General features: G+C 49.4%; 1 protein-coding gene across 1 annotated transcript in view; it reads left to right on the top strand.

Moving 5' to 3' along the window:
• Positions 1-25708, top strand: part of CAMSAP3 (calmodulin regulated spectrin associated protein family member 3) — a gene marked incomplete at its 5' end in the record, with an annotated part of 52278 nt that overhangs the window by 19892 nt on the left and 6678 nt on the right. The window contains 13 exon segments of the mRNA XM_083881954.1: positions 1250-1539; positions 5765-5899; positions 6943-7035; positions 8499-8531; positions 11851-11898; positions 13051-13189; positions 14661-14800; positions 17657-17750; positions 18404-18443; positions 20111-20166; positions 20528-20600; positions 22072-23374; positions 24630-24914. Of these exon segments, the coding sequence (XP_083738080.1) occupies positions 1250-1539; positions 5765-5899; positions 6943-7035; positions 8499-8531; positions 11851-11898; positions 13051-13189; positions 14661-14800; positions 17657-17750; positions 18404-18443; positions 20111-20166; positions 20528-20600; positions 22072-23374; positions 24630-24914 (2729 nt within the window).

The following is a 25708-nucleotide window of genomic DNA, read 5'->3' as shown; positions in this document are numbered from 1 at the left end:
TGGTGGTTCCGTGGTCAGTCCGTGGTGGGTCAGTGTCCGTGGTGGGTCAGTGTCCGTGGTGGGTCAGTGTCCGTGGGTCAGTGTCCATGGTCAGTCCGTGGTGGGTCCATGGAGGGTCAGTGTGTCCATAGTGGGTTAGTGGTGGGTCAGTGTCCATGGTGTGTCAGTGGTGTGTCCGTGGTGTGTCCGTGGTGGGTCAGTGGTCAGTCCGTGGTGGGTCAGTGTCTGTGGGTCCATGTCTGTGGTGGGTCAGTGTCCATCTGTCCGTGGTGTGTCCGTGGTCAGTCCATGGTGGGTCAGTGTCCCTGTGTCCCCCTGACTGACCCCAGATGACCTTTGACCCAAATTCCCCGTTTCCCCCAGGAAACGTCCCCGAGGGGCTCCGGGACCCCTTTTACACCCACCCTGTATCCCCATATCCCATAACCCCATTTTTTAACCTGCTCTTTCCCATTCCTGGACCCAAATTACCCATTTTTTAACCCAAATTTCCCATTTTTGCGCTTTTTCGCCCAGGGAACGTCCCCGAGGAGCTCCGTGAGCCCCAATATACCATGATCCCATTTTTGACCCTTTCTTTCCCATTTTAAACCCATTCTTTCCCATTTTTAACCCAATTTACCCATTATTTAACCCATTTTTTAACCCAAATTACCCATTTTTCGACCCAATTTTTCCATTTTTTCACCCAAATCCCCCCTTTCTCGCCCAGGGAACGTCCCCGAGGAGCTCCGTGACCCCTTTTACACCCACCCTGTGTCCCCATATCCCATAACCCCATTATTTAACCCTTTCTTTCCCATTTTTAACCCAATTTTCCCATTAGTTAACCTGTTCTTTCCCATTTTTTGACCCAATTTTCCCATTTTTTGACCCAAATTTCCCTTTTTTCGCCCAGGAAACGTCCCCGAGGAGCTCCATGACCCCTTTTACACCGACCCTGTGTCCCCAATATCCCATAACCCCATTTTTAACCCAATTTTCCCATTTTTTAACCGATTCTCTCCCAATTTTTTTACCTTACTTTCCCATTTTTGGACCCAAATTACCCATTTTTTAACCCAAATTTCCCATTTTTCCCTTTTTTCGCCCAGGGAACGTCCCCGAGGAGCTCCGTGACCCCTTTTACACCCACCCTGTATCCCCCATATCCCATAACCCCATTTTTTAACCTGCTCTTTCCCATTTTTGGACCCAAATTACCCATTTTTTAACCCAAATTTCCCATTTTTTCCCTTTTTTCGCCCAGGGAACGTCCCCGAGGAGCTCCGTGAGCCGTTCTACACGGACCAATACGCGCAGGAGCACCTGAAGCCGCCGGTGGAGCGCCTCCTGCTGGCCGCCGACATTTACTGCAGGGCCTGGAGCCACGCCCTGGCCACGCCCCCCGCGGCCACGCCCACGGCCCCGCCCCGCCCCGAGCCCCCTCCCCAGGATTTGGGGGCGCTGCTGGCGCTGCTGGCGGCCAGGGGGGTCCCCCCGACCCTGCAGGGGGTCCCTGTGCGCCCCCAGGACCTGCAGCAGAGACCCATCCGAATGGTAAACTGGGGGGACTGGGGGGGACTGGGAGGGACTGGGATGGACTGGGAGGGGATTGAAGGGGACTGAGGGGGACTGGGAGGGGACTGGGACAGATTGGGAGGGACTGGGAGAGTTTTAGGAGGGACTGGGAGTGATTAGGAAGGGAGTAGGGGGGACTGGGAGGAGTTTGGGAGGGACTGGGATGGACTGGGGGGGACTGGGAGGGGATTGGGGGGGACTGGGATGGACTGGGGGGATTGGGAGGGGTTTGAGGGGGACTGGGGGGGACTGGGGCAGACTTGGAGGGGTTTTAGTGGGGACTGGGGCAGACTGGGAGGGACTGGGAGGGACTGGGGGAGCTTTGGGAGGGACTGGAGGGGACTGGGAGGGGTTTAGTGGGGACTGGGAAAGACTGGGATAGACTGGGAGGGGAATTGGGGGATACTAGGAGGGGATTGGGAAACAATTAAGGGGATACTGGGAGCACTGGGAGGGACTGGGGTGCACTGGGAGGTGGTTAGGGGGATACTGGGAGCACTGGGAGGTAATTGAGGGGGACTGGGAGACACTGGGAGACAGTTAAGGGGATACTGGGAGCACTGGGATGTTACTGGGAGGTTACTGGGAGCACTGGGATGTTACTGGGAGCACTGGGATGTTACTGGGAGCACTGGGATGTTACTGGGATGTTACTGGGAGCACTGGGATGTTACTGGGAGCACTGGGATGTTACTGGGATGTTACTGGGAGCACTGGGATGTTACTGGGAGGTTACTGGGAGCACTGGGATGTTACTGGGAGCACTGGGATGTTACTGGGATGTTACTGGGATGTTACTGGGAGGTTACTGGGAGCACTGGGATGTTACTGGGAGGTTACTGGGAGCACTGGGATGTTACTGGGAGGTTACTGGGAGCACTGGGATGTTACTGGGATGTTACTGGGAGCACTGGGATGTTACTGGGATGTTACTGGGAGCACTGGGATGTTACTGGGATGTTACTGGGAGGTTACTGGGAGGTTACTGGGAGCACTGGGATGTTACTGGGAGCACTGGGAGGTTACTGGGAGCACTGGGATGTTACTGGGAGCACTGGGAGGTTACTGGGAGCACTGGGAGGTTACTGGGATGTTGCTGAGAGCACTGGGATGTTACTGGGATGTTACTGGGAGGGCACTGGGATGTTACTGGGAGGTTACTGGGAGCACTGGGATGTTACTGGGAGCACTGGGATGTTACTGGGAGGTTACTGGGAGCACTGGGATGTTACTGGGAGGTTACTGGGAGCACTGGGATGTTACTGGGAGCACTGGGATGTTACTGGGAGGTTACTGGGAGCACTGGGATGTTACTGGGAGGTTACTGGGAGCACTGGGATGTTACTGGGATGTTACTGGGAGCACTGGGAGGTTACTGGGAGGTTACTGGGAGCACTGGGATGTTACTGGGAGCACTGGGATGTTACTGGGAGGTTACTGGGAGCACTGGGATGTTACTGGGATGTTACTGGGAGCACTGGGATGTTACTGGGAGGTTACTGGGAGCACTGGGATGTTACTGGGAGCACTGGGATGTTACTGGGATGTTACTGGGAGCACTGGGATGTTACTGGGAGGTTACTGGGATGTTACTGGGATGTTACTGGGATGTTACTGGGAGGTTACTGGGAGCACTGGGATGTTACTGGGAGGTTACTGGGAGCACTGGGATGTTACTGGGAGCACTGGGATGTTACTGGGATGTTACTGGGAGCACTGGGATGTTACTGGGATGTTACTGGGAGGTTACTGGGAGGTTACTGGGAGCACTGGGATGTTACTGGGAGCACTGGGAGGTTACTGGGAGCACTGGGATGTTACTGGGAGCACTGGGAGGTTACTGGGAGCACTGGGAGGTTACTGGGATGTTGCTGAGAGCACTGGGATGTTACTGGGATGTTACTGGGAGGGCACTGGGATGTTACTGGGAGGTTACTGGGAGCACTGGGATGTTACTGGGAGCACTGGGATGTTACTGGGAGGTTACTGGGAGCACTGGGATGTTACTGGGAGGTTACTGGGAGCACTGGGATGTTACTGGGATGTTACTGGGAGGTTACTGGGAGCACTGGGATGTTACTGGGAGGTTACTGGGAGCACTGGGATGTTACTGGGAGGTTACTGGGAGCACTGGGATGTTACTGGGAGGTTACTGGGAGCACTGGGATGTTACTGGGAGCACTGGGAGGTTACTGGGAGGTTACTGGGAGCACTGGGATGTTACTGGGATGTTACTGGGAGCACTGGGATGTTACTGGGAGCACTGGGATGTTACTGGGATGTTACTGGGAGCACTGGGAGGTTACTGGGATGTTACTGGGATGTTACTGGGATGTTACTGGGAGCACTGGGATGTTACTGGGAGGTTACTGGGAGCACTGGGATGTTACTGGGAGCACTGGGATGTTACTGGGAGCACTGGGATGTTACTGGGAGGTTACTGGGAGCACTGGGATGTTACTGGGAGCACTGGGATGTTACTGGGAGGTTACTGGGAGCACTGGGATGTTACTGGGAGCACTGGGATGTTACTGGGATGTTACTGGGAGCACTGGGAGGTTACTGGGAGGTTACTGGGAGCACTGGGATGTTACTGGGATGTTACTGGGAGCACTGGGATGTTACTGGGAGCACTGGGATGTTACTGGGAGCACTGGGAGGTTACTGGGAGGTTACTGGGAGCACTGGGATGTTACTGGGAGGTTACTGGGAGCACTGGGAGGTTACTGGGATGTTACTGGGAGCACTGGGATGTTACTGGGAGGTTACTGGGAGCACTGGGATGTTACTGGGAGCACTGGGAGGTTACTGGGAGCACTGGGATGTTACTGGGAGGTTACTGGGAGCACTGGGATGTTACTGGGAGGTTACTGGGAGCACTGGGATGTTACTGGGAGCACTGGGATGTTACTGGGATGTTACTGGGAGCACTGGGATGTTACTGGGAGGTTACTGGGAGCACTGGGAGGTTACTGGGAGCACTGGGAGGTTACTGGGAGCACTGGGATGTTACTGGGAGGTTACTGGGAGCACTGGGAGCCGTCTGTGCCCCTCCGTCATTAATCTCATTAAGGCCGAGCCGCTTTAATTGGCCGTTAATTGGCTCAGGCCAATCCCATTAACCCTTCCCTGCCCCTTGGCCACGCCCCTTTTCTTTAACCACGCCCCCTCGCCATTAACCGCGCCCCCTAATTGGCCACGCCCCTCGCCCTTAACCGCGCTTCCCCATTGGTCACGCCCCTTTAACCACGCCCCTCGCCCTTAACAGCGCTCCCTCATTGGCCACGCCCCTTCCCTCATGGCCACGCCCCTCACCCTTAACCGCGCTTCCCCATTGGTCACGCCCCCTTTCTTTAACCGCGCCCCCTCATTGGCCACGCCCCTTCGCACTTGGCCACGCCCACCCCGGGGGTCCTGGAAGGGCGGGGGAGACCCCGGGACCCCCAAAATCCCCCCAAACGCCTCAGGACCCCCCAAAAAACTCTCGGGACCCCCAAATTTACACCCCAGGACCTCTGAAACCCCCCGGGACCCCCAACCCCACAAATTCGCCCAAAATCCCAAACTTTCCCTAAAAATCCCAATTTTTTCCCCCAAAATCCCATTTTTCCCCAAAAAAATCCCAATTTTCCCCCCAAACCCCAATTTTTCCCTCCAAATTTCCCCTGAATTCCCAATTTTTCCCCAAAAAAATCCCATTTTTTCCCCCAAATTTCCCCCAGATCCCAATTTTTCCCAAAAAAATCCCAATTTTCCCCCCAAACCCCAATTTTTCCCCCAAATTTCCCCCCCAAAAATTCCAGTTTTCCCCCAAAACCCCATTTTCCCCCAAATTTCCCCCCAAATCCCATTTTTTCCCCAAAACCCCAAATTTTTCCCCAAATTTCCCCCAAAATCCCAATTCTTTCCCCCCAAAATCCCAATTTCCCCCCCCAAAAACTCCCATTTATTTTCCCCAAAATCCCAATTATTTCCCCCCAAAAAATCCCATTTTCCCCCCAAAAAATCCCATTTTTTCCCCCCAAAACCCCATTTTTCCCCCTAATTTCCCCCCATATCCCAATTTTTCCATAAAAAAAATCCCAATTTTTCCCCCAAAAAATCCCATTTTCCCCCCAAAAAATCCCATTTTTTGCCCAAAAATCCCATTATTTTCCCTAAAAAATCCCATTTTTCCCCAAAAAATCCCATTTTTCCCCCCCAGGGCGCGCACCTGGCGCTGATCGACTCCCTGATGTCCCTTTTTGTCACCGAGGCCACTCGGGGTCTGGGGGCTCCTCCCGGGGCCCCCCCGGGACCCCAAAACTGGGAACACAAAATTCTCGCCTGGTTGGACACGGTGAGTTCGGGAGTTTGGGGAAAAAATGGGATTTTTGGGGAAAATTTGAATTTTGGGGGGAAAAATTGGGATTTGGGGGGAAAAAATGGGGTTTGGGGGCAAAAAAATGGGATTTCCATGAAAAAAATGGGATTTTTTTAGGGAAAAAATGGGATTTTTTAGGGAAAGAAATGGGATTTTTTAGGGGAAAAATGGGATTTTTTTGGGGGGAAATACGGGATTTTTTTGGGGGAGAAATGGGGTTTTTTTGGGGAAAAAAATGGGATTTTGGAGGGAAAAATTGGGATTTTGGGGAGAAAAAATGAGATTTGGGTGAAAATTGGGATTTTTTTCGGGGGGAAAATGTTTTTTTTTGGGGGGAAATTGGGATTTAGGGGGAAAAATTGAAATTTCGAGGGAAAAAATTTGAGATATTGGGGAAAAATGGGATTTTTGGGGAAAAAAAAGGGATTTTTTAGGGGAAAAAATGGGATTTTTTTGGGGAAAAATGGGATATTGAGAGGGAAAAATTCAGATTTTTGGAGGAAAAAATGAGGGTTTTTTGGGGAAATTTGGATTTGGGGGGAGAAATGGGTTTTTTGGGTGGGAAAATGGGATTTTTTGGGGAAAAATGGGATTTTTTAGGGAAAAAATGGGATTTTTGGGCAAAAAAATGGGATTTTTTGGGGAAAAATTTGGGATTTTGGGGTGAAAATTGTGATTTTTTAGGGAAAAAAAGGGGATTTGGGGGGAAAGCTTTGAGACTTGGGGGAGAAAATTGAGTTTTAGAGGAAAAATTGGAATTTGGGTGAAAAAAATGAGATTTTTGGGAAAAAAATGGGATTTGGGTGAAAAAAAATGGATTTGGGGGGATAAAAATGAGATTTTTGGGGGGAAAAATTGAGATTTTTTAGGGAAAAATTGGGATTTTTTGGGAAAAATTGGGATTTTGGGGAAAAAAAATCAGATTTTGGGAGGAAAAAAATGAGATTTGGGAGGAATTTTGGGGTTTTTTGGGGTAAAATATGAAAAAAAATTGATTTTTTAATTTATTTTTTTTTTAGGTGAATCGGAAGCTGCAGGAAAACACCGAAAAGGGGGAGGGGGCGACACCCCAAAATTTGGGGGTCCCCGAGGCCTCAGTTTGTACCCACAAGGTTGGTCAGAAATTTGGGGAAAAAACACCCCAAAAAAATCCAAAAATCAGCCCAAAAATCCCCCTAAAAATCACTTTTTTTCTGCTTCGGTTTTGGGGTTTTTTCTCCTTTGCTTTGGTGGGTTTTGGGGGGAATAATTGAAATAATTTGGAAATTTAAAAATAAAAATAATAATAATAAAATTGTTTAAGAGTTGAAGGAAAATTTGTGGGAGAATTTAAAAAAAAATTAAAAAAAAAAAAGTTTTTTATTATTATTTTAATTTTTTTAAATTATTTTTTATTCTTTTAAAAATTTTATTTGAAATTATTTAAAAGTAAAAAAAAAAAAAATTGAAAAAAATTTGATCCAAAATAAAAAAAATTCAAAGAAATGAATCATGAAGTTACCCCAAAAAAATAAAATAAAAATAAATTTTAATTTTATTTTTATTATTTTTTTTAATTTAAATTTTTATTTTAGTTTTAGTGAAGGAAATTTTTATAAAAATAAAAAAATCTCCCTAAAATTACCTCAAAATCCCTGAAAAAAATCACCAAAAAAGCCAAAAAAATCACAAAAAAAATTCCCCCCAAAACCACCAAAATCCCACAAAAAACCTTCTTTAAAATCCCCCAAAATTCCTAAAAAAATCCCTAAAAAAAAATCAACAAAACTCCCCAAAAAACCACCAAAAAAATCCCTAAAAATCACTTTTTACCCCCTAAAAAATCACATTTTTCCCCTCTAAAAAAATCACATTTTTCCCCCTAAAAACCCACATTTTTCCCTCTAAAAAATCTCATTTTCTTCCCCTAAAAAAATCCTATTTTCTCCCCTAAAAAAATCCCATTTTCTCCTTCTAAAAAAATCCCATTTTTTCCTCTAAAAAATTCCCATTTTCTCCTCTAAAAAAATCCCATTTTCCCCTCTAAAAACCCACATTTTTCCCCTCAAAATTTCACATTTTTTTCCTTTAAAAAATCCCATTTTTCCCCTGTAAAATTTCATTTTTTTCCCCTCTAAAACCCCCCATTTTTCCCCCTAAAAAAATCCATTTTTCCCCCTAAAAAAACCACATTTTCCCCTCAAAAAAAAATCCCGTTTTCTCCTCTAAAACCCCATTTTTCCCCCCCTCTAAAAACCCACATTTTTCCCTCTAAAAAAAATCCCATTTTCCCTTCAAAAATTTCACTTTTTCCCCCTAAAAAAACCACATTATTCCCCCTAAAAAACCCCATTTTTCCTCCCTAAAAAAATCCCATTTTTCCTCCCTAAAATTTCATTTTTTTCCTTTAAAAAATCCCATTTTTCCCCTCTAAAATTTCATTTTTTCCCTCTAAAAACCCCATTTTTCCCCCCAAATTCCCCATTTTTCCCTCCTTTTCTGTCTCTTCCCTCCCGGTGGAATTTCGGGGCTCCCCCTCCCCAAATTCCCAATTTTTGGGCTCTTTTCCCCTTTTCTGACCCCCCTTTTTTCTCAGTGTCCCACCCGCTGGTACTGGAAGTTGGTTCCTGTAAGTTTGGCCTTTGCTTTTCTCCAAAAATCTGCTTTTTTCACCCCAAAAATTCCCTTTTCCTGCTCGATTTTTATCACGAATTTTGGGGGGGGTTTGGAAATTCGCCCCCCCAAAATTTGTCCGAGGTGGATTTTTGTTCGTTTTGGGGTTTGGAGGCTGGAGGGGAAAATAGTTGGAAAAAAATGGGGAAAAATTGAGAAAAGTTGGAAAAAAGGTGAAGAAAAAATTGAGAAAAAATTGAGAAAGAATTGGGAAAAAATTGGGAAAAAAATTAGAAAAAAAAATGGGAAAAATTGAAAAAAAATTGGAAAAAATTGGAAAAAAAAAAGAAAAAAAAATTGGGAAAAAATTGAAAAGAAAATTGGAAAAAAATGGGAAAGAAAAGGGAAAAAAATTGAAGAAAATTTAAAAAAAAAAAAGAAAAAAATTGGAAAAAAAAGAAAAAAAAAGAAAAAAATTGAAAAAATTGAAAGAAATGGAAAAAAGAAAAAAAAGGAAAATAATTGGAAAAAAATAGAAAAAATTGAGAAAAATTGAAAAAAAATTGGAAAAAAAATTGGGAGAAAATTGGAAAAATTTTGAAAAGAAAATTGGAAGGAAAAGGAAAAAAAGTTGAAAAGAAATGGGGAAAAAGGAAAAAAAATGGAAAAATTTGAAAAAATTGGGAAAAAATTGGGAAAAAAATTGGGAAAAAAATTGGAAAAAATTTGAAAAGAAAATTGGAAAGAAAATTGGAAGGAAAAGGAAAAAAAGTTGAAAAGAAATGGGAAAAAAGGAAAAAAAATGGGAAAAAAGGAAAAAAATGGAAAAAATTGAAAAAAATTTGGAAAAAATTTGAAAAAATTTGGGAAAAAATTGGAAAAAAATTGAAAAAATTGAAAGAAATGGAAAAAAAGAAAAAATTGGAAAAAAATTGGAAAAATTTTGGGAAAAAAATGGAAAAAAAATGGAAAAAAATTGGAAAAAAATTGGAAAAATTTGAAAAAAAAGGAAAGAAATTGAAAAACAAGAAAAAAATTGGAACAAAATTGGAAAAAATGGGAAGGAAATAGAAAAAGATTGAAAAAAATAGAAAAAATTGAAAGAAATGGAAAAAAAGGAAAAAAATTGGAAAAAATTTGGGAAAAAAATTGGAATAAAATTGGAAAAAAATTGAAAAAAAGGTAAAAATTTTGAAAAGAAAATTGGAAAGAAATGGAAAAACAATTTTAAAAAATTGGAAAAAAATTGAAAAAAAGAAAAAAATTTGAAAAAATTTGAAAAGAAAATTGGAAAAAACTTGGAAAGAAAAGGAAGAAAAATTGAAAAAAATTGAAAAGAAAATTGGAAAAAAAATGGAAAAAAATTGGAAAAAAAAGAAAAAAATTGGAAAGAAAAGAAAGAAAAATTGAAAAAATTTTAAAAGAAAATTGGAAAGAAAAGGAAAAAAACATTGAAAAAAATTCCAAAAAAAATTCCAAAAAATTAAAAAAAAATCCAAAAAAAATCTCAAGAAATTCCAAAAAAATCCCTAAAAATTTCCAAAAAAATTTAAAAAAAATTTTCCAAATTCAAAAAAATTCCAAAAAAAAAAAAAAAAATTCAAAAAAATACCCCAAAATTACCAAAAACATTCCGAAATATTTTAAAAAAATCCAAAAAATTCCAAAAAAAATTCCAAAAAATTCCCAAAAAATGCCAAAAAACTTCAAAAAAAAAATCCCAAAAAAATTCAAAAAAAAAAGCCAAAAAAGTTTCAAAAAATCCCAAAAAATTTTAGGATTTTTTGGACCAAACCCCCCAATTTTTTGGGGGTTTAGGACCCCTCCAGCATCTTCCCCTCCCCCCCTTTTTTTCTGTGTCTTGCGTCGAATTTTGGGGGCGGGTGGGGGAGGGGCAGGAATTTGCATGGGGGGAGGGGCATGAAATGGGGGGAGGGGCATGAAATGGGGGTGGGGGAGGGGCTTGAGGATCCTCCCCCCCCAATTTTTTGGGGCCTTTAAGGTTTTTAGTATTAATTTTTTTGGAATTTTTTTTAGGATTTTTTATTTTTTGGGGCCTTTTTTTTTTTTTTTTTTTTTTGTCCTTTTTTAAAAAAAATTTTTGTTCTTCTCATTTTTTTGGGTTTTTTTCTTCATTTTTTGGGGTCCCCCTCAACAATTTTGGGTGTTTTTTTCCCATTTTTGGGGCCCCTTTTCTTTTTTCCCATCTTTAAATCCCTTTTTCCCCATTTTTTCCCCATTTTTCCCCATTTTTTCCCATTTTTTCCTATTTTTTCCCATTTTCCCCCCATTTTTTCCCATTTTTTCCCCATTTTTTCCTCATTTTTTCCCCATTTTTCCCCCAATTTTTCCACATTTTCCCCCCAATTTTTCCCATTTTTCCCCATTTTTTCCCATTTTTTCCCCATTTTTTCCCCATTTTTTTCCCATTTTTAAAAATTTCCACCAATTTTTTTTCCATATTTTTCAACCCTCCCCATTTTTCAGGGCCCCCTCCCGAGTTTTAGGGTCTCCTTTTCTTTTTGCCCTTCTTTAAATCCCTTTTTTCCCCCAATCTTCCCCCCATTTTCTCCCCATTTTTTCCCCAATTTTTCCCCATTTTTTCCTCATTTTTTCCCCATTTTCTCCCCAATTTTTCCCCATTTTTCTCCCAATTTTCCCCCATTTTTCCCCCAATTTTTCCTCATTTTTCCTCATTTTCCCCCAATTTTCCCCCCTTTTTTCCCCCATTTTTCCTCCCATTTTTCCCAATTTTTTCCCCATTTTCCCCAATTTTTCCTCATTTTCCCCCCATTTTTTTCCCATTTTCCCCCCCCCATTTTCCCCAATTTTTCATCATTTTTTCTCCATTTTTCCCCTTTTTTCCTCCACATTTTCCCCCCAATTTTCCCCCCGTTTTCCCCCTATTTTTTTCCCATTTTTCCCCAATTTTTCCTCATTTCCCCCCATTTTTTCCCCCATTTTTTCTTCCCACTCCACCCCAACTTTTCATAATTTTTTCCCCATTTTTCTCATTTTTTCCTCCAATTTTTTCCTCATTTTTTCTCCAAATTTTCCTCATTTTCCCCCCAATTTTTCCCCGTTTTTTTCCACTTTTTTCCTTCAATTTCCCTCATTTTTCCCTCATTTTTCCCTCATTTTTTCCCCGATTTTTCCCCAATTTTTCCCATTTTTCCCCATTTTTTCCCCATTTTTTCCCCATTTCCCCCCATTTTTTCCCCAAATTCCCCCCCCCCGTTTTTTGGGGCGCTCTTTCCATTTTTGGGGGTCCCCTGCCCATTTTTGGGGTCCCCGGGGGGGTTTTTGGGGTCCCCCTGACTCTGTTTTTCCCGCAGCACGCCATCGCCTTCTGTTTGAAGGAATCGGGGAATAAACCTCCCGTGGTAAGAACCCCCCAAAAAATAAAAATAAATCCAAAATTTGGGGAGGGGGAACCCCCTTTTCCCCCACCTTGGGCACCCCCAAATCCTGGACCACCCCCCAAAAAAAAAATTCCACCCAAAAAATCCAATTTTGGGGCGTTTTTAGGGGGATTTAAGGAATAAAATCCACCCAAAAAATCCAAAATTTGGGGAGGGGGAACCCAGTTTTCCCCCTCCAGGCACCACCAAATTCTCCCCAAAATCTTGGACCAAATAAAAAAAAATCCTGCCCCAAAAACCCCAAAATTTGGGGCAATTTTTAAGGTGTTTTAGGGGATTTTTAGGGATTTTTAGGGGTTTTTAGGGTGGGAATATTCCAAATTTTGGCCTTCCCAAAAAATTTGGGGCTCCCCTTCCCCTGCATGTGCTTGGCTTGGGGGGGTGGGAAGAATTTTGGGAGGTTTTGGGAGGATTTTTGGGAATTTGGGGGATTTTTGGGGTCTCAATGACCCTTTTTTGAAGATAATTCTGTTGGTGGTTTTTTTGTTGTTGTTGTTTTGTTTTGTTTTGTTGTTGTTTTTTTTTTTTTTTTGGGAGGGGGGTTTGGGGGCTCCTCCTTTGTTATTTTTAGGGGAATTTTGGGGAGCTCCCCCTTAATAATTTTGGGGGATTTCCCTCAATTTGGAGCCTCTTTTTTACAATTTTTAGGATTTTTTGGGAGAATTTTGGGGTCTCCAACCTGAGGGGATTTTGGGAACCCTCCTTTAATAATTTCGGAGGATTTCCCTCAGTTTGGAGCCCCTTTTTTTGCTATTTTTGGGATAATTTTGGGATACTCAACCTGAGGGGATTTTGAGAACTCCCCCCTTAATAATTTTGGGGGATTTCCCTCAATTTGGAGCCCCTTTTTTTGCTATTTTTGGGATAATTTGGGCTCTCCAACCTGAGGGAGATTTTTGAGGACTCCTCCATTTTTATTTCACGGGGGGATCCCTTCACTGTAGGGAGGTGATTTAGAACTATTTTTTTGACTATTTTTTACTCTAGAGGCAGTTTGGGGGTTTAGAAATCCCCTCTTTTTATTTTTTGAGAGGAACTCTTACACTTTTGATGGGTTTAAGGGAGTTTTGGGGTTTTAGGGACCCCCTTGACCCCCCTATTTTTCTCCCCCAGATTCGGTACCGGAAGGACAAAGGGGCTCCCCCGGCGCCTCCCCCGTTTCCCCCTGTGAGGGGCCTGCAGGATTTGGCCAGCGGGGGGGTCTTGGCAGCCGCTATTCACTTTTATTGCCCCCAATTTCTTCGTCTTGAGGGTAAAGATGTGGGTTTTGGGGAGATTTTTGGGGATTTTGGGGTTTTTTTTGGGATTTTGGGGGGTGAAATAGGCTGACTCAGGGATCCGCTAGGGGGCGCTGTGGTGCGGCTGGACTGGATCAACCTGAGGGGGAAATGGGGGGAAAGATTTCAATAGGGGAATATGGGGAGTGGGTTTTTGGGGGTCTTTAGGGGAGTTGGGGGTCTATAGGAGGGGTCTGAGGGGTTTCCCATGGAAAATCTCCCATTTTAGAGTTTTGCAGTGATGTGGAGTGGCCCAACCTGAGGGTGCCACGGGGGTGGGGAGAGTCCTGTATTAAAAACAGGAGGAAAAATGGGGGTCCTTATAGGGGAGTCCCAATGGAAAGTACAAAAAAGTCCCATTTAAAGATCTCCCCATGGAATTTAGGAGGGTCCGATGGATTTTTGGGGTTTGACCCCCCACCTCTCCCGCCCAATCCTGGATTTTTCCATTGATCCAAACCGGTCCAACCTGAGGGCGCCATGGGGGGGGTCCCGAGTTAAAAATGGAAGAAAAATTGGGGGTCCTAATGGAGAGTCCCAATGGAAAGTATAGAAAAATCCTATTTAAAGATCGCCCCATGGAATTTGTGGGGATCCGAGGGGTTTTTGAGGTCAGTTTTGGAGTCTGACCCCCCCCCATCCTGGACTTTTCCATTGATCTAAACCGGCCCAACCTGAGGGCGCCATGGGGGGGTCCTGACTTGAAAACGGAAGAAAAATTGTGGGTTTTATTGGGAGGCTCCCAATGGGGGATACAGTAAAGTCCCACATAGAGGTCACCCCATAGAATTTGGGGGTCTCCGATGGGTTTTTGGGGTCGGTTTCGGGGTCTGACACCCACTTTCCCCCCCCCATCCTGGACTTTTCCATTGAACCTGAGGGCGCCATGAGGGTGAGGGCGGGGGGGGGGGGGGTGCGCTGTATTAAAAATAGAAGAAAAACTGGGTATCCCAATGGGGAATACATTAAACTCCCACATAGAGGTCACCCCATAGAATTTTGGGGTCTCCGATGGGTTTTGAGGGTCAGTTTTGGGGTCTGAACCCCCCCCTCCCCATCCTGGACTTCCAGTGATCCAGACCGGCCCAACCTGAGGGCGCCATGGGAGGGGTCCCGAGTTGAAAACAGAAAAAAAACCTGGAGGTCACAATGGGGGATACATTAAACTCCCACATAGAGAGCACCCCATAGAATTTGGGGGGCTCCGATGGGTTTTTGGGGTCAGTTTTGGGGTCTGACCCCCCCCATCCTGGACTTCCAGTGATCCAGACCGGCCCAACCTGAGGGCGCCATGTTGAAAACAGAAAAAAACCCTGGAGGTCCCAATGGGGGATACATTAAACTCCCACATAGAGGTCACCCCATAGAATCTGGGGGTCTCCAAGGGGTTTTTTGGGGTCGTTTTTGGGGTCGTTTTTAGGCTCTGACCCCCCCGTTTTCCCGCAGAGATCCGCCTGGGGGCGCCGCTGGCGCTGCCGGACCGGCTGCACAACCTGGGGCTGGTCAGAGACTTCGGCGCGCGGCACCTGCGCACGCGCTGCCCCCTGGCGGTGGAGGACCTGCTCTACATGGCGCCCGCCCTCAGGGTAAACACCGGGATAAACTGGGGGAAACTGGGGGAAACTGAGGGAGGGCGGTGGAGGACCTGCTCTACATGGTGCCCGCCCTCAGGGTAAACAACGGGATAAACTGGGGGAAACTGGGGGAAACTGGGGGAAACTGGGGGAAACTGAGGGAGGGCGGTGGAGGACCTGCTCTACATGGCGCCCGCCCTCAGGGTAAAACAACGGGAAAAACTGGGGGAAACTGCCTTAAACTGGGGGAAACTGGGGGAAACTGAGGGAGGGCGGTGGAGGACCTGCTCTACATGGCGCCCGCCCTCAGGGTAAACACCGGGATAAACTGGGGGAAACTGGGGGAAACTGAGGGAGGGCGGTGGAGGACCTGCTCTACATGGCGCCCGCCCTCAGGGTAAACAACGGGATAAACTGGGGGAAACTGGGGGAAACTGGGGGAAACTGGGGTAAACTGAGGGAGGGCGGTGGAGGACCTGCTCTACATGGCGCCCGCCCTCAGGGTAAACACCGGGATAAACTGGGGGAAACTGGGGGAAACTGGGATAAACTGAGGGAGGGCGGTGGAGGACCTGCTCTACATGGCGCCCGCCCTCAGGGTAAACACCGGGAAAAATGGCGGGAAACTGAGGGGGGATTGGGTTAAAATGAGGGAGGACTGGGGTAAACTAGGGGAAACTGGGATAAACTAGGGGAAACTGGGATAAACTGAGGGGAGACTGAGGGAGGACTGGGGTAAACTGGGGTAAACTGAGGGGGGTTTGGGTTAAACTGAGGGAGGGCGGTGGAGGACCTGCTCTACATGGCACCCGCCCTCAGGGTAAAACACCGGGAAAACTGCGTTAAACTGCCATAAACTGGGTGAAACTGGGTTAAACTGGGGGAAACTGGGGTAAACTGAGGGAGGGCGGTGGAGAACCTGCTCTACATGGCGCCCGCCCTCAGGGTAAACACCGGGAAAAACTGCCAGAAACTGGGTTAAACTGGCTTAAAGTGGGTTAAACTGAGGGGGGATTGGGTTAAAATGAGGGGAGATTGGGGGAAACTGGGGTAAACTGGGATAAACTGAGGGAGGGCGGTGGAGGACCTGCTCTACATGGCGCCCGCCCTCAGGGTAAACACCGGGAAAACTGCCTTAAAATGGCTTAAAGTGGCTTAAACTGGGTTAAACTGAGGGGAGACTGGGTTAAAATGAGGGAGGAGTGGGTTAAAATGAGGGAGGACTGGGGGAAACTGGGAGTCGATGGGGGTAATGGGACAACACGGCGCCCGCCCTCAGGGTAAAAACCGGGAGAAACTGCCGTAAACCGGGGGAAACTGGGATGAGTTGAGATAAACTGGATTAAACTGAGGGGGGACTGGGTGAAATGGGGAAACTGGGTTAAACTGAGGGGGGACTGGGTGAAATGGGGGAACTGGGAGTCGATGGGGGTAATGGGACAACACGGCGCCCGCCCTCAGGGTAAAAACCGGGAGAAACTGCCGTAAACTGGGGGAAACTGGGATGAGTTGAGATAAACTGGATTAAACTGAGGGGGGACTGGGTGAAATGGGGAAACTGGGAGTCAATGGGGGCAATGGGACAACGTGGAGGCCACCCTGAGGGGGAAACTGGGATAAACTCAGTAGGACTGGGATAAACTGGGATAAACTGGGGGGAGACTGGTGAAATGATGGGACTGGGTTAAACTGGGATAAACAGGTCAAACTGGTTAAACTGGGAGCACTGGGGGCAATGAAGGAACATGGTGGCCGACCCTGAAGAAGAAACTGGGTTAAACTGGGGCAAACTGGGGAGAAATTGGGGCAAACTGCTATAAACTGGATGTGACTAGGATAAACTGAGCAAACTGGAGGAAATTGGGTGAACTGGGAGGGACTGGGAGAACATGGTGGGTGACCCTGAGGGAGAAACTGGGATAAACTGGGGCAAACTGGGGAGAAACTGGAGGAAACTTGATTAAACTGGGAGCAACTGGGAGAAACAAGTCAAACTGGGTGAACTGGGAGGGACTGGAAACAGTGGGAGCAGTGAAGGAACATGAGGGCTGGCTCTGAGGGGGAAACTGGGGAGAAACTGGGTTAAACTGGGAAGAAACTGAGTTAAACTGGGAGAAACTGGGAGAAACTAGGGGAAACTGGGAGAAACAAGTCAAACTGGTTAAATTGGGAGGGACTGGGAGCACTGGGAGGGACTGGAAGAACATGGCAACCACCCTGAGGGGAGGAACTGGGATAAACTGGGAAAACTGGAGGGGCACTGAGAATATGGGGGGGCCTGAAGGTCACTGGGACGATACTGGGCCATACTGGGAGCACTGGGGGGCACTGGGGGGATACTGGGGGATACTGGGAGGACACTGGGCCATACTGGGAGCACTGGGAAGGGCTGGGGCGATACTGGGATGATACTGGGGGATACTGGGGGATACTTTAATGATACTGGGGGATACTGGGAGGGGCTGGGGGGCACTGGGGGATACTGGGAGGACACTGGGGTATACTGGGAGGATACTGGGCCATACTGGGATGACACTGGGGGATACTGGGGAGACACTGGGCCATACTGGGAACACTGGGAGGGGCTGGAGGATGCCTGAAGGTCACTGGGGGATACTGGGAGGACACTGGGGTATACTGGGAGGATACTGGGCCATACTGGGATGACACTGGGGGATACTGGGGAGACACTGGGCCATACTGGGAACACTGGGAGGGGCTGGAGGATGCCTGAAGGTCACTGGGGGATACTGGGAGGACACTGGGCCATACTGGGAGCACTGGGAGGGGCTGGGGGGCATACTGGGAGGACACTGGGCCATACTGGGCCATACTGGGAGCCCCCCTGACCCCCCTTGTGCCCCCCAGTTGAACGTGGGGGCTTTTCTGGCCGAGCTGTTCCTGTGCTTTGAGGTGCTGAGACCCCCCTTCGTCACCCCCCGGCAGCTGGGGGGGGGTTCAGGTATGAGGGGACCCCAAAAATGGGGAAGGGACCCCCAAAAACGGGGAGAGGACACAAAAAATGGGGAGGGGACACCCAAAAAATGGGGAGGGGACACAAAAAATGGGGAGGAGACCCTCAAAAATGGGGAGAGGACCCCAGAAAATGGGGAAGGGACCCCAAAAATGGGGAGGGGACACCCAAAAATGGGGAGAGGACCCCAAAAAATGGGGAGGGGACACCCAAAAATGGGGAGGGGACACCCAAAAATGGGGAGGGGACCCCAAAAATGGGGAGGGGACACCCAAAAATGGGGAGAGGACATCCAAAAATGGGGAGGGGACCCCCAAAAATGGGGAGGGGACCCCAAAAATGGGGAGGGGACACCCAAAGGTGGAGGAGACCCCAAAGTTTGGGGTTTCAGGCAGGAGGGGACCCCAAATTTGGGGAGGGGGCCCTAAAATGGAAAAATTTTAAGGGATCTCCAAATTGGGGAGGGATCTGGGGGTCCCCCAAATTTTTTTTTTTTTTTTTTTTTTTTTTTTTTTTTTTTTTTTTTTGGGGTTCCTTAAATATGGGGGGTGGTCCTGAAGGGTTTTAAGGTGGGGTGGGGGGTCCTGAGACCCCAAAATTTGGGGAGGGGGGTTTCCAATGTTCCTCTGCCCCTTCCCCAGAATCTCCAGCTGCTGGTGATACCCCGAACCCCAAAAGCAGGTGAGGATTTTTTGGGGGGGTTTTGGGGGCAATTTTGGGAGGATTTGGGGGGTTTGGGGAGGATTTTGGGGGTTTTTGGAGGATTTTGAGGGGTTTTTGGAGGATTTTGGGACAATTTTGGGGGTTTTGGGGATGATTTGGGGGTTTTTTTAGAGGATTTTGGGGGTTTGGGATGATTTTGGGGGTTTTGGAGGATTTTGGGGGGTTTTTGGAGGATTTTGAGGGGTTTTTGGAGGATTTTGGGGGTTTTAGGGGGAGATTTGGGGGGTTTTTTTGGAGGATTTTGGGGGTTTGGGACAATTTTGGGGGTTTGGGGATGATTTGGGGGGGTTTGGAGGATTTTGGGGGGTTTTTGGAGGATTTTGGGGGTTTTAGGGGGAGATTTGGGGGGGGGTTTTTTGGAGGATTTTGGGGGTTTGGGACAATTTTGGGGGTTTGGGGATGATTTGGGGGGTTTTTGGAGGATTTTGGGGGGTTTTTTTGGAGGATTTTGGGGTTTTTTTGGAGGATTTTGGGGGTTTGGGATGGTTTTGGGGGTTTGGGGATGATTTGGGGGGCTTTTTGGAGGATTTTGGGGTTTTTTTGGAGGACTTTGGGGGGGTTAGAGGATTTTGGGGGTTTGGGGATGATTTGGGGGGTTTTTGGAGGATTTTGGGGGGTTTTTTTGGAGGATTTTGGGGTTTTTTTGGAGGATTTTGGGGGGTTGGGACAATTTTGGGGGTTTGGGGATGATTTGGGGGGGTTTTGGAGGATTTTGGGGGGGTTTGGAGGATTTTGGGGGTTTGAGGGAGAGATTTGGGGGTTTTGGGGGGGAAATTTTGAGTTTTGGGGGGAGATTTTGGGTTTCTTTGGGGGGTTTTGGGGGGATTTTGGGGAAGATTTTCGGATGTTTTGGGGGGATTTGGGGGTTTTGGGGGAGGATTTTGGGGTTTTGGGGGGGATTTGGGGGTTTTGGGGGAGGATTTTGGGGTTTTGGGGGGATTTGGGGGTTTTGGGGGAGGATTTTGGGGTTTTGGGGAACTCTGAGGTTTTGAGGGAGATTTTGGGCTTCTTTGGGGGATTTTGGGAGGGGAATTTGGGGATTTTAGGGGATAATTTGGAGATTTTTGGGGGGACTGTGGTGTTTTGGAAGGATTTTTATTTTTTAGGGGGGAAATTGGGGGTTTTGGGGAGGGAAATTGGGGTTTTGGTGGGAGATTTTGGGGTTTTCTGGGGGATTTTGAGGTTTGGGGGGAGATTTTTGGGGTTTTCTGTGGAATTTTGGGGGGATCTGAGGTTTTTTGGGGAGGATTTTGTCGTTGAGGGATTTGGGGGTTTTGAGTTGTAGTGTGGGGTTTTTGGATGGGATTTTTAGGGGAGATTTGGGGTGTTTTGAGGGGAACTTTTGGGGGTTTTGGGGCAGGAGATTTTGAGGTTTGAAGGGGAGTAATTTTGGGATTTGGAGGAAGGATTTGGGTTTTTTTTGTGGGGGGATTTTGGGTCTTTGGGGAGATTTTTTTTGATATTTCTCATTTTGATCATGAAGCATTTTGGGGAATATTCAAAGGGGAGATTTTGGGAGCTCTGAATTTTTCGAGGGAGAAGATTTTGAATTTCCTTGTAGGAAATTTGGGGAATTTTTGGGGGTTTTTTTTGGGAGGTTTTAACCCTTTATTTCCCCCCCACAGCTCCCCTGGTTTCAACTTCCGACACCCCCTTTTGGCAGGAGGGGGGCAACCCCCAGGTGAGACCCCCCAAAAAACCTGGGGAGGGACCCCAAAAAATTTTAGGGGTTGGGGGAGGATCTGAGAGGGATTTTGGGGGGTCCTGGGGGGGATTTTGGGGTGGATTTTGTGGTTTTTTGGGGGGTCTCAGGTTTGAGGGGGGAGGTAATTGAGATTTTTGGGTGGTTTGGGGGGTCCTGGGGGGGATTTTGGGGGGTCCTGGGGGGGATTTTGGGGTGGATTTTGTGGTTTTTGGGGGTTTCAGGTTTGGGGGGGAGATAATTGAGATTTTTGGGTGGTTTTGGGTGGTCCTGGGAGGGATTTTGGGGTGTTTTGGGGTCTGAGGGTGACCCAATTTTCTCTCCACCCCCCCAAAAAAAGGTCTCCTGCCCCACTCCCCCTCCCTGCCCCACGGCGACGGCTTCGGGAAGGGCTGGAGCAAGAGACCCCTCAGGTGAGACCCCTGGGGATTTTGGGGGGGTCCTTGGGGGTTTTGGGGGGTCCCAGTGGAGTTTGGGGGGGATTTGGGGGGGTTTAGGAGAATTGAGGGGGAGTTTGGGGGGATTCTGAGGGATTTGGGGGGGTCCCTGAGGGTTTGGGGGGGGTCCCTGGGGTTTTGAGGGGGTCCTTGGGGGGTTTTGGGGGGGCCCAGTGGGGTTTGGGGGGGGGATTTGGGGGGATTTAGGAGAATTTAGGGGGAGTTTGGGGGGTTCTGAGGGTTTGGGGGGGTCCTTGGGGGTTTTGGGGGGTCCCTGAGGGTTTGGGGGAGTCCCTGGGGGTTTTGGGGGGATCCAGGGGGTTTTGGGGGAGTCCCTGAGGGTTTGGGGGGGATTTGGGGGGATTTAGGAGAATTGGGGGGGAGTTTGGGGGGGTCCTGGGGGATTTGGGGGGGTCCCTGAGGGTTTGGGGGGGTCCCTAGGGGTTTTTGGGGGAGTCCCAGGGGCTTTTGGGGGGATCCAGGGGGTGTTGGGGGGGTCCCAGAGGGTTGAGGGGCAGATTTGGAGTGATGTGGATAAATTTGGGGTGACTTGGGTCAGATTTGGGTCAAATTTAGGGTGATTTGAGTCCAGTTTAGCTTCGATTTGGGATGATTTGGGTCAGTTTGGGCTCAAATTTGGGATTTGAGACGATTTAGCACCGATTTGGGGTGATTTGAGTCCAGTTTGGGGTGACTTGGATCAGTTTTGGGTTGGATTCGGGTCAGATTTGGGATGACCTGGGTCAGTTTGGGGTCAAATTTGGGGTGATTTGGGTCAAATTCGAGGCGATTTAGCTCAGATTTGGGGTGATTTAGGTCAGATTTGAGATGATTTAGCTCAAATTTGGGGTGATTCAGGCCACATTAGGGATGACTCTGGCCACTTTTGACTCAAATTTGGGGCGATTTGAGTCCAATTTAGCCCCGATTCGGGTCTTGTAGCTGATTTGGGGTGATTTGGGTCAGATTTGGGGTGATCCAGGCCACATTTGGGGTGACTCTGGTCACTTTGACTCAAATTTGGGGCGATTTGAGCCCGATTTAGCTCAGATTCAGGTATTGTAGCTGATTTGGGGTGACTCAGGTCAGATTTGGGATGATTTGAAGCGAATCAGGTCAGATTTGGGGTGATTTAGCTCAAATTTAGGATGATTCAGGCCACATTTGGGGTGACTCTGGTCACTTTTGACTCAAATTTGGGGTGATTTGGGTCAGATTTGGGATGACTCTGATCACTTGACTCAAATTTCGGACGATTTGAGCCCAATTCGGGTCAGATTTGTGCTGACTCAGCTCAATTTTGAGGCACATTCTCCCCGATTCGGGTGCAGATTTTAACTGGGCGGTTTCGGTGTCACCTCGGTGACACTTTGGGGACATCCCCACCCTAAACCCCCCACCCTAAACCCCCCCAAACCCCCCCTAACCCCTCTATCCCCCCCCACAGCCACCCCCTGTCCCAGGCCGTGTCCTTCAGCATCCCCTTCGGCCTGGACAGCGACGTCGACATCGTCATGGGCAACCCCGTGGGGGTCCCTGCCGGGGGGACCCTGGCCCGCTCCGCCAGCTCCGACAGCCTGTCCCAGCCCCGCCGCCCCCCCAGGGCCACCCCTGCCACCCCCCCGGGGGTCCCCAACGGCGTCCCCGAGCCCCCCGAGCCCCCCAGCATCGAGGAGGCCCTGCAGATCATCCACAGCTCCGAGCGCCTCCTGCCCGACGGAGCCCCCGATGCTTTTTTCCTCCATTCCCCTGAGCCTCAAAACCTCCCCGGGACCCCCCAAAACCTCCCCCAAAACCCCCCGCAGACCCCCGCCCGCCCCATGACCAGCTTTGCCGAGCGCAAGAAGAAACTGGAAGAAGCCACCAGCAACAACAACACCACCACCAACACCACCTCTACAAATCCCATCTCTGAGAATTTGGGGGGGGTCCCCAGCACTCCTGGGGGTCCCCCGGAGGTGGGTGGGGGTCTCAGCGCCGAGATGAGCCAGCTGGGGGCTCGTCTGGAGGAGAAACGCCGCGCCATCGAGGCCCAGAAGAAACGCATCGAGGCCATTTTCGCCAAGCACCGGCAGCGCCTGGGGCAGAACGCGCTGCAGCGCCTCCGCCAAGACGAGGAGGGGGTTTCTCCTCCTCCTCCTCCTTCCTCTCTTCCTCCCTCAGCTCCTCCCGAGGAGGAATTGAGTCTGGGGGCTCCCCAGAAGCCCCCAGGGCAGTATGAGGCGGCCGTGGCCAGGCTGAGCGCGGCGTTGAGCTCTTTACAGCTGGACATGCAACGCTTGACGCAGCAACAGGAGCGGCTCCTGCTGGAGCAGAGACCCCACGGAGCCCCCCAGGCTTGGGTGATCCCCCTCCCCAAATCCGCCAAGACCCCCTCGGCAGCCCCAAAAAACACCCCGGGCTCTCCAGCGCCCTCTAGGAGAGGAGGAAACAACAACAACACAGCAGGAAATTCAGCATCACCACCAGCAGCAGGAGGAGGAACAACAACAACAACAGCGGGTTCTGTCGCGACATCAGCGGCTCCAATCGCGACAGGAGGGTCTCGCAAAGCTCCGCCCCGCAGCCCCAGGAGACCCCGGCCCGCGGAGCTGCGGCTGCCGCCCCTGACCCGGGTGTTGACCCCTCCCCACGACGTGGACACGCTGCCCCACCTGAGGCGCTTCTCGCCCAGCCAGGTGCCCGTGCAGACCCGCAGCTCCCTGCGCTTCGCCGACGGCCAGGAGGAGCAGCAGGAGGAGCAGGAGGAGGTGAGAGGGGTTTGGGAGGGGTTTTGGGGGGATTTGGGGTGATTGGGGTGGGTTTGGGGTGGTTTGACTCGGAATTGGGGTGATTCAGGTCAGGTTTGGGGTGATTCGGGTCAGATTTGAGGTGATTTGAGGTGGTTTGACTCAGATTTGGGGTGATTCAGGTGAGGTTTGAGGTGGTTTGGGGTGATATAACTGAGATTTGGGGTGATTCAGGTCAGGTTTGGGGTGATTCGGGTCAGATTCGAGGTGATGTGGGCTGATTTAACTCAGATTTGGGGTGGTTCAGGTCGGGTTTGGGGTGGTTGTGGTGAGGTTTGAGGTGGTTTGGGGTGGTTTGACTTGGATTTGGGGTGATTTGGGTCAGTTTTGGGCAGATTTGGGGCAGATTCGGATCAGATTTGAGGTGATTTGGGGTGATTCGAGTGAGGTTTGAGGTGGTTTAGGCTGATTTAATTCGGGTTTAGGGTGATTCGGGTCAGGTTTGGGGTGATTCGAGGTGGTTTGACTCAGATTTGGGGTGATTCAGGTGAGGTTTGAGGTGGTTTGGGGTGATTCAGGTCAGGTTTGGGGTGATTCGAGTGAAGTTTGAGGTGATTTGGGGTGGTTTAACTCTGATTTGGGGTGATTCAGGTCGGGTTTGGGGTGATTGGGGTGAGGTTTGAGGTGGTTTGGGGTGGTTTGACCCAACTTTGGGGTGATTCGAGTCAGATACGAGGTGATTTGGGCTGAATTAATTCGGATTTGGGGTGATTCGGGTCAGATTCGAGGTGATTTGGGCTGATTTAACTCAGGTTTGGGGTGATTCAGGTCGGGTTTGGGGTGATTGGGGTGAGGTTTGAGGTGATTTGGGGTGGTTTAACTCTGATTTGGGGTGATTCAGGTCAGGTTTGGGGTGATTCGAGTGAAGTTTGAGGTGATTTGGGGTGGTTTAACTCTGATTTGGGGTGATTCGGGTCAGGTTTGGGGTGATTGGGGTGAGGTTTGAGGTGGTTTGGGGTGGTTTGACTCGGATTTGGGGTAATTCGGGTCAGATTTGGGCGGGATTTGGGCTGATTTTGATCAAATTTGAGCTGATTTTGGTCACATTTGAGCTGATTTTGTCACATTTGAGCTGATTTTGCTCAGATTCGTGCTGTTTTTCCTCAAACCCACCTCACATTTGCACCGATTTTCACCTCCCATTTCTCCCTCATCACCCCTGGGTGCCACTTTACCCCACCCCCCTCTAACCCCACCTCTCTCCCCCCCCCAGCAGAGACCCCCGCCCATCTCGGGCCCCCCCGAGTCCCCCCCGGGGCCGGGCAGGGGGTCCCTGCGGGCCCGGGCCTGTGGGGACGGCACCAGCGACGTGTCCCTGTCCCCTGGGGACAAGGGGACAGCCCGGGGACACCCCCAGACACACCCCCAGCACCACCAGGAGGACGAGGAGGAGGAGGAGGAGGAAGAGGAGGAGGAGGAAGGAGAAGGGGATTCGCTGGAGGGATCCCCCACAGAGGGGGGAAATGGGGGACCCCGGGCCAGCGTGGGGTTCTTCTGTAAGGTATGGGGACATGGGGACACTGTGGGGACATGGGGACACTGGGGGACACTGGGGACAGGAGGGGGGACATGGGGACACTGGGGGACACTGGGGACAGGAGGGGGGACATGGGGACACTGGGGGACACTGGGGACATTGCAGGGACAGTGGGGACACGGGGGGACAGGGGGACGTGGGGGACAGGACGGGGACAGGGGGACACTGGGGGCACTGAGGGGACACTGGGGGACAGGGGGACATTGGGGGACACTGGGGACAGGAGGGAGGACATGGGGACATTGGGGGACACTGGGGACATTGCAGGGACAGTGGGGACACTGGGGGACAGGGGGACATTGGGGGACACTGGGGACAGGGGGACACTGAGGGGACATTGGGGGGGACACGAGGGGACATGGGGACAGCAGGGGGACATTGGGGGGACAGGGGGACAGTGGGGACACTATGGGGACAGGGGGACACCAGGGGGGACAGGGGGGACACTGAGGGGACATGGGGACACTGGGGGGACAGAGGGGGGACAGGGGGGACACTGTGGGGACATGGGGACACCGGGGGGACATGGGGACAGGGGGGGACACTATGGGGGACAGGGGGACAGGAGGGAGGTGGCACTGGGACAAGGGACTGGAAGGGACTGGGATAAGGGACAGGGGCTGGGACAAGGGACAATGGTGACACTGGGATGGTGGCACTGGGACAAAGGACACAGAGGGACTTGGACAAGGGACTGGGAGGGACTGGGATAGCAGCAGTGGTGGCACTGGGGTGGTGGCACTGGGGTGACACCGTGG

Source organism: Zosterops lateralis (assembly GCF_965231275.1).
Source record: "Zosterops lateralis genome assembly, chromosome: 36".
Lineage (NCBI taxonomy): Eukaryota > Metazoa > Chordata > Aves > Passeriformes > Zosteropidae > Zosterops > Zosterops lateralis.
The sequence above is the reverse complement of the archived record's forward strand: the minus strand, read 5'-3'. Positions and strand labels throughout refer to the sequence as shown.